Source organism: Paramisgurnus dabryanus, chromosome 14 (genome assembly GCF_030506205.2).
Source record: "Paramisgurnus dabryanus chromosome 14, PD_genome_1.1, whole genome shotgun sequence".
Taxonomy (NCBI): Eukaryota; Metazoa; Chordata; class Actinopteri; order Cypriniformes; family Cobitidae; genus Paramisgurnus; species Paramisgurnus dabryanus.
The window spans coordinates 33,165,447-33,174,496 of NC_133350.1; the positions used below are offsets into that span (position 1 = coordinate 33,165,447).

General features: G+C 36.1%; 1 protein-coding gene across 1 annotated transcript in view; it reads right to left on the minus strand.

The window, feature by feature from the left end:
* syn2b (synapsin IIb) overlaps nt 1-9,050 on the minus strand; it is a 185,250-nt gene that overhangs the window by 18,717 nt on the left and 157,483 nt on the right. The window contains exons 6-9 of the mRNA XM_065265920.2: nt 8,495-8,557; nt 7,911-8,053; nt 7,517-7,591; nt 6,243-6,345 (exon numbers count right to left, since the gene is read on the minus strand). Coding sequence (XP_065121992.1) covers nt 6,243-6,345; nt 7,517-7,591; nt 7,911-8,053; nt 8,495-8,557 — 384 coding nt within the window. The remainder of the gene's footprint in view (nt 1-6,242; nt 6,346-7,516; nt 7,592-7,910; nt 8,054-8,494; nt 8,558-9,050) is intronic.

The window sequence follows — 9,050 nt, forward strand, 5'->3', positions numbered from 1 at the left end:
TATGGGGGGCACAACAACCTGTTTGTGGGGGCACTGCCCGCAAATGCCCCCCCTTGACGCCGGCCCTGTGCCCAGTGTGCTTCGTTTAGTCATCACGTACTGGGCATGATATTCCGATACGGGAGCAATGAGCGAGGATACATAAGTGTATACTGTGGAAGTGTTTTATCGTTTAAACCTGACGCATGTATAAATCTCCTTCACATGGGTCCTGTACACACTGCATATTAATTCGGTTGTCACTTCACCTTTTAATGCTTAATCCTGTTCTGTACACACACAGTTCAGTAATTTACGGGACTGACAACCGCATTCTACAACTGAATTAACTCCCGCAAAATGCAGGTATAGTGACAACCGCATTTAGAGAAACTCTGCATACATAACCGAACTGAACAACTAGTATTTAATCAAGTTTTTAAACGTGCATCATGGACATGACAAGTCTCTCTTCTGAAAAAATAAATGTCTAGAAGGGGAAAAAGTCTTCTGTATGTGCGGTTCAGAAAATGACAGAGGCACAAGCGTTTGCTGACTAGTGTTGCCAGATCTTGCACTAAAAAAACAGCAAACAAGAAAAATCCAATAATAAACCAAAATAAATCTAAATGCTTTACCTCAAAGATCGGAATATTGGGACCACACCTTCACACTTTATTAACACCAAAAACGTAATCGCTTCATGAGCCAAAAGCCATAAACGGTTAAGCGACAAAAAAGACGAGGACCTGGCAACACTGAAAGACCGCGCGCTGTGAAGCAGCCTCACAAAAGTGTACAATACACAACGCCAAGATGGAGGTTTATTGCAAAACACAATGCTGTTAAATTATTTTGGTCAAAGCTCTGAGTGATAAGCACACAAGACGGCAGAACTTTGCTATTGTTATCTCTGAGTCAATCATCACATTTTCGGGATTTACAGACATGAAACGAACATTTAGGGGATTCACTCCCGCATTTAAGTGTGGTTGTCACTGCCGAAAGTTTGCAGTGTGTACAAGACCATCACGTCTTTGAACACACATTAATGTTGGTATTAAAGGGATAGTTCGGCCAAAAATGATATTAAACCCATGATTTACTCACCCCAAGCTGTCCGAGTTGCATATGTCCATCGTTTTTCAGACAAACACATTTTCGAATATTTTAGAAAATGTTTTAGATCTTTCAGTTGATTAAATCTGAAGTTACGGGGTCCACGACCTTCAAGTCCAAAAAAAGTGCGTCCATCCTTCACAAAATAAATCCAAATGGCTCTAGGATGATAAACAAAGGTCTTCTGAGGGTAATCCGCGTGGTGTTGTTGTAGAAATATCCATATTTAAAACTTTATTAACGTAAATAACTACCTTCCGGTAGCGCCGCCATCTTAGTCGCGTCCGCATTCAAGATGAGAGTGTATGCAGCTTACGGAGGTTACTCTGCTGCTGCTCTGTGCCTGAATACAGAGGAGTCTAAAATGGCGGCTAAAATATCCGAAAATGTGTTTGTCTGAAAAACGATGGACATATGCAACTCGGACAGCTTGGGGGTGAGTACCGGTAAATCACGGGTTTAATATCATTTTTGGCCGAACTATCCCTTTAATCATTCAATTATTTTCAGACAGTGTTTTTAATATTCATGTATTGACCTCCGATCTATTTATAGACACATATATTAATTTTAATATTTGGGGTTTTTAATGCACTTCATAATTTGATAACAGAGAATGAACTTTATACAAAGAGTGAGGAATGAGGATATGCCATTTCATTTAATGCTTCATCTTCTCTGTCCTTGCCTCTTTCCTCGTATGCATCTTAGAAGGGTGGAGCCGAGAGGCTAGGAAAAGAAGCAAGGAAAAGAAACGAGGATGCACAAATAACAATCCAGAAGCACCCTTTGCCTTGCCCAAGAGGGCCAATCCTGCCTCTACACAGGCCTGGCCCACCATCCCTCCCAACTACACTACAGCACCCACCTGGCAGGCTGCATACGTCATCAAGCCTGGTTTATCTAAGTTAACTGAATGTAACATGCGCAAGTCATAAACATATAACTATAATGTACGATTAACTAAGAATAACAGTCAACTTTATAATGGTAGATGGACTGCATTTATAAAGCGCTTTCATAGACCAATGGCCATCCGAAGCGCTTTACAAGTTTTTGCCTCACATTCACCCATTCACGCACTCATTCATACACCGACAGCGGTGTCAGCCATGCAAAGCGCCATCCAGCTCGTCAGGAGCAGCTGGGGTTAGGTGTCTTCTCAATGACACCTCGACACTTGGTTAGGTGGAGCCGGGATTGAACCACCAACCTTCCGATTTGTAGACAACCTACATGAACAACTGAGTGACTGCGCCCCATGTAATTATTAATACTCTGAAATAAGACAACCTCGATAATGTATACAGCCTAATAAATGCGACCTCTGGAGGCAGCAGTCTTCGGATTGAGACAGTCATTGTCTGGAAGTGTCTGGAAACCGCTCCTAGGGACAAGACTCTGTCACGTATCTGTCCTGTTTTTCCAGGTTTGTAACTCTTTTTGAAGTCTTGTATTCTGTTGTCCATGTTTGTAGTTTTATGTTCTTTTGTTTATTGGTCCGTGTGTTGATAGTTGCACAGGTGTGTCTTGTTATCCCGATTACTCTGTGTTTATAGCCTAATGTTTCCATTGTCTTTTGTCAGTTGTTTTATGTGGATTCTCTGGTTTGAATTATTTTGTTTTTGTTTTATTTTGTATGGTTCTATTTTTGCCTCGCCTTGTTTTATGTTCATTAAGGTCATTTGCATTTGGATCCGCCGCCTCTGCCTGCTTTTGTCTACACCGTTCCAGCTTATTACAAAAAGTGTAATCTGGTGACCTCCAGCATTACTTGAAATGACTTTTTATGTGAATCATGACCTTCAAAAACCTTCAAAAACATTATGACAAAACTTCATAAAATGCACAACTGAAACGCACAGCACACAAATTTAGCTCTAGTTATATTAATTTTATTTTGTTTTTTGTCAAACAATATCAATTTATGGCAAATTTGGTGTTGAATGTTTTATAGAATTTGAATTACATGATAATGTTTGTGATAATGTTGATAGTGGGTAATAAGGTTAAAAGGAGTGTTCTTAAATCACAAGAGTGAACTATTTATTTTCTCTTATAAGAATTAAAGTTGGAGTGTGGGGATATATTGCAATCTCTAACATAAATTCCCTAAATGTTTTTTCGCTCCCTTATGTCTCTATTGAGACAAAATGTTGTCTTGTCTGTCCTAACACAGACTGAATACATAACCCCAATTTATTGCATAATGTACTGCAGTGATGCACAGGTTGATCCACAATGAACGAGTGCCTGCGGTCACCCGCGGTTACCTGCGTTTACGAGTCATCCAAAAATATTTTCATGATATTCGGGTTGTGGTCGGTCGGGTCGTTTGAAATAAAGATGCCAATTAACTATTTTAAACAATTACTACTTTTAAAAAACTTGGGGCTAGGAAGCGGGTCGGGTACAATATGTATATATATTTTTTTGCGTTCCGCGTTGTAGGCAGGTTAGTTGAAAACATCGGTCAGATGCAGGTTGTTTATACATTGACCCGCGCATCACTGATGTACTGCTAAGATTAACTCAAATAACTGATAAATAAGTTTAATTGACTAAATGAAAATAATGTAACAAAGTCATTTTGCAGCTTTGACATTTATTTAATAGCACAGCTTTGATGTCTTGACAGCCCAGCAAGCAATTTTGTGTTTAAAAGACGTCTAAAGCCACCTTTCCACTGCACATGACATTCAGACACAATTGTCATAGTTCACTCCCTAGTGGCAGTCGTAATGAAGTTTTAATTTAATCGTAACATTGGAGAAAAGCTTATTTCAGCGCAAGAGGCTTCATTCTAATATTTACCAGAGTGAAATAAATAAATGAATGCAAATGAATAAAACAAAAAACAGCTATGCATATATAACAAAGACTGACAATATTTTTGGGAGAGAACATATGGAGACAAGATTAAAAAAATAATGTATACATATTAAATGAATAATGTATTACTTATCATCAGTAATGAATAGTGTTTTGAGAATACACTAAAATATATCACTTCCGGTCAGCGTATCACATGTGGTGTAGTCGCACAAGCAAAAAAAAAATCGACTCTCCATGGAATGAATGACTTTGGGTTTATTGTTTTTTGTCATGTGCACTGGAAAGGCGGCGTATTACTGTATTTGTCCAGACATCTAGGCTAAAACAAGGCAAAATTTGGGCTGTAAGTAAAAACTGCATAGACTATCTAACCATAGTCTAACCATAACCCATATATAAATATATATAAAAAATTATAAATTAAAACAACCACCTTGTAATCACTCTTGACTTTAGATAAATGATAGAATATCACACAGTTATTTTGGCAAAAAACAACATGTAAGCAAATTCAAGTTTATTTTGGCTAGAAGTGGGTTACTCATAACCGAACTATAATGGATAGTTAAAAGGATATTTCACCCAAAAATAAAAATCATGTCCTAATTTACTCTCATGTTATTCTAAACCTGTATGAGTTTCTTTATTCGGTAACGCTTTAGATTACAGCCCGGAAAGTACTGGGTAAGTACAGGGAATTTTTCAGCGTATGTTTCTGTAATTATAGTTTACTTATGAAGTACGTACATGTAATTATAAGGGAACAATTTATAATATTTGGGGAATAAAAGGGTAACAACCAGGAAAAATACAAATAATATATGCAGTAAAGTACTGCGTAAGTACAGCAAATTTACAGCATACATTTCTGTAATTATAGTGTACTTATAAAGTACATACGTGTAATTTTAAGGGAACAATTTATAATATTTTCGGAAAAAAGGGGTAACAAGTGCCACTTTAATTTACAGCCCGCAGATGTTGTATTTACTCTTTAACTACATGAAACAAGGGGGTAACAAGTGCCACTTTAATTTACAGCCCGCAGATGTTGTATTTACTCTGTAACTACGTGAAACAAGGGGGTAACAAGTGTGTTGATTTTGTGTTAAAATATCACACAAGTTGTGTGTAAAGTAACACAAAATGTGTTGTTTCCATAATAACACAGAGATGGGTGGATTCTGGGACAACGCATTTAGTGTGTCGTCCCAGAATCAACACTAATGTGTTGTTTTTAACACATTCGTTCTAAGAGTGTAGTTCTAGTTTTGCTTGCTTTGATTTCACCATAGTTGCCTTGCCTATTTTTTATTTTGCTTGATGACCCAACAAATTCCTGTACTCTTTTTCTTTCTTAAGGTAAGTAACCTTTATTGAAAAGTCTAAATAAATTGTATTGTATAGCATAAACACATTAACTAAATTTCAAGTTTTGTTGTTTAGTAATCTAAAATAATTACTGCATATATTATTTGTATTTTTCCTGGTTGTTACCCCTTTGTTCCCCAAATATTATAAATTGTTCCCTTATAATTACACATACGTACTTCATAAGTTTACTATAATTACAGAAACATACGCTGTAAATTCGCTGTACTTATGCAGTATTTTACTGCATATATTATTTGTATTTTCCTGGTTGTTACTGTCAGGACTCTGCCTTGAAGTCTTGTTATATTTGTGTTTTGTCATGGTGGCAGAGTTCTGGCAGTCCCTGGCCTTGTGTGGAGGTTCATGCCTTGTTTTTGTGTTTGGGCATGTGCCTCCGGTGTCTTGTCATTTGTCCCCGCCCCCTCGTCCTCCTGCTTATTGTTAATTATTACTTATTCCCATCACCTGTTCCCCGCTCGTTATCTTGTTTGGTTTATTCTATTTAATGTCAGTGTTTCTTTAGTTCTGTGCAGGATCATTGTGCTGTGTGCTGTATATCGTGTTTCATGTTCCAGTCTAGTCTGGCAATCTAGTGAAAGTTAAGTGTTTCATGTGTTCATGTCGTGTACCCCCTCGTGGGTTTTTGTTTTGTGAAGAAATAAAGTGTTTTCTGTTTTCCCCGACATCGTCTGCTATTGGGTTCATTCGTCTGCTATTCCTCACAGTTACCCCTTTATTCCCCAAATATTATAAATTGTTCCCTTATAATTACACATACATACTTTATAAGTAAACTATAATTACAGAAACATACGCTGTAAATTCGCTGTACTTACGCAGTACTTTCCGGGCTGTAATCTAAAGCGTTACCCTTTATTCTGTAAAAAATAAAAGCAGATATTAGATAAATTATGATAAGCACACATTGCTCTCACCTCAGTGATGTAATCCGTTCCATCTTTTCCATGTATGGCTTTAACGGCACAGATGTCCAGACCTCCAAAAACATCTGCACAAGCATCCACCCACAGCTTGTATCTGCAGGACAAAAAAAAAAACACACAGCATTAGCTTTTACATATATATATAACTTATATGGTTGGCAAGGCATGATGGCTGACATGTAATTGGATCAAAGCACAAATTGGGAATAATTGAATACACATTCATGGAAAATATATTAAAACATATGTCAGTGATTTTGATAGTGTTTAGGGAAGCAGAGAAGACCCACCGCTGTGTTTGACTGGGCTACTTTGCCTGATACATTCTGGTCTGTAACAAACTAAAGATCTGACTGAGTGATTATACACTCCAATTATAGACTTACAAGTTAGACAGATAATGAGACATAATGAATGTTTTAAGATTCCAGAAAGCCTGGAATTTGGCTCCTGACAACATTCACTAAAAAGGCTTGTTCACTTTGTCTTAAACTGGATGATAAGACCATACTTTACCAACTGAACACATAAAATAATATGAATCATTTAATAACCACAAATTAATTACTTCAAATGTATTTAAATATATAATATATTACATCTATTAATTTATAACAAATTATAAAACAGTATTTTTAATTTCTGGAATCTGATTGGCTGATAGCCCTGAAATATTCTACTAGTACGTCACGGTAACCATATCGTTTATGCATAATTTTGCCACTGCTGGTTTTAGAATGACATGCTCACACATTCAGTTCACACACGCTGTTTTTAAAGACATTTTGTGTCTCAATCTGTTCCCTGTTTCCTAGGTCGTGAATTCATGGATGAATTGATCATTCCTATGCCCTATTCTGTCTGATGCATTTGAATGTGAAAGTCAATGGGATGAAAGGTGTAGTGTGACCGTCCCTTAAGACACAAAGAGAGAGGGGGACTTTTTACCTATTGTAGTTTGTGATTTACTACTTGTTATTGCTAGTGAAGATTCTCATCATTGTACTACAGCACATAACACTATACTTGGTTACACTCTTGTTCACAAGATAGGTGTTTAAATATTTGTATCATCTATTCAATACATTTCTATCCTTTGTTCTGTGGTTAGAGTGTAAATTTTAGACTACATTTAAACGTTCCGTATATAAATGTTTTGTTGTACACAAGTACACTGTAGTTAGCTCAAAGCTAACAGATCGATTTTACAGAATTTTTAAAGACTTATATTGTTCATATATGGACTGATGGACGGTCTAACTCACTTGTCAGTCATGGCCACCTGCTCCAGCATAGCAGAGCCTGTGTTTGACTTCCAGTTGCCAGAGATGGATGTTCGCCTGTGGAATAAAATCATTTCTTATGTCAGACACAATATATCACAGTCAATCCGTGTAATGATTTAGCCAAACCTAATTACAATGCTTCTGAAGTTTCATTTTACAATACACAACATAATCAGGAATTGCAAAGAATACTGGCATTAGCACAGAATTGCTGTATTGTGTCTGTATATCCCAATGTTAAAACAAATCCACACGTAAATAAAAATAACATTACATAGTAATTCAAACTATCTGATGCAAATCTATTGATTTGAATAAAAACAGACACTAATACAGCAGTGTATATCTGGTGATCAAATGTAATTGTACTTACATATAAGCTTTGTAATCAGATCCAATCTTCTGAACCCTGATGTCATATTTAGCATCAATAAATGGCTCTGTGGTTGTGTATGTCTGAGTAATCGCCACAACACTTGCAATGTCTTGGAAGTCACTATGATTGTCAATTTTTACCTGGCAAGAAAAAAAACAAAGCATAATTTCTCCATTAACGTGATTTACTGATCAAAAAGTACTATAGAGGTATTAATAAATAAGTTATGGAAGCTGTGTCCGACCATTCTCCTTAAGGTACAAAACCCCTGTTAGACTAAAAATGAACCAACACAGCTATAAAAATAATTTAAAAGTTTTCTAACACTTGTTTTTTAATTTTCAATTGATCAAGAAACAGAAAGTCCCGCCTTAAACTCAAACAGAATATAAATTTCACAATTTAAATGTTCAGAAATTGCTTAGAAGTGTTTTATACTGTACATACAATATCATTAACCTATAAAACACTTCTCACAGCATCTACTGTTTTACCAAATTAAGAGATTGAAAACCATTGTAATAGAAGTGTATTTCATTAACAGTGAGAAGTATTTCAAAGCATCAAATCTTATGATTTACCTTTCCCATTCCAGAGTGGGCGTGTCCGATCTTCACAACAACGGGAAATGTCGGCATTGTAATCTGGAAGGCAGAATATATTGAACATTAAACTTTGAGAATGAAAGGCTGTTACTTATAAATCAGTTCATTTTACATAAGTTTTTTTACTGACAAAAAATAGAGCAAGCCTTGCTTCAATGAGTGTAAAATGTTACTTTTATTTGATATCCTGATATTTCGAATAGGATGGCTCTGTGGATTGTTAATCTTTTCAAAAGAGACCATATTTGTCATTTTGTATTCACTTGTGTTCACCCAACAGTTTCTCACAACAATTCATACGTATTTTACGAGGTGACTAATTCATATTAATTAATATTACCACATTTGTACATTTATGTATAATTTGCATTGACCCCTGTGACGTTGGGGTTACGGGTGGGGTTTCGTTATTGTTTTTTTATAATAACCATACGTTTTTGCACGATTAACTTCATTCAAATTCATGTTAGCAAACTCGTAAAATATGTACGAATTCTCGTGAGATCAGGCTGGTTCACCTTATTAATTTAAA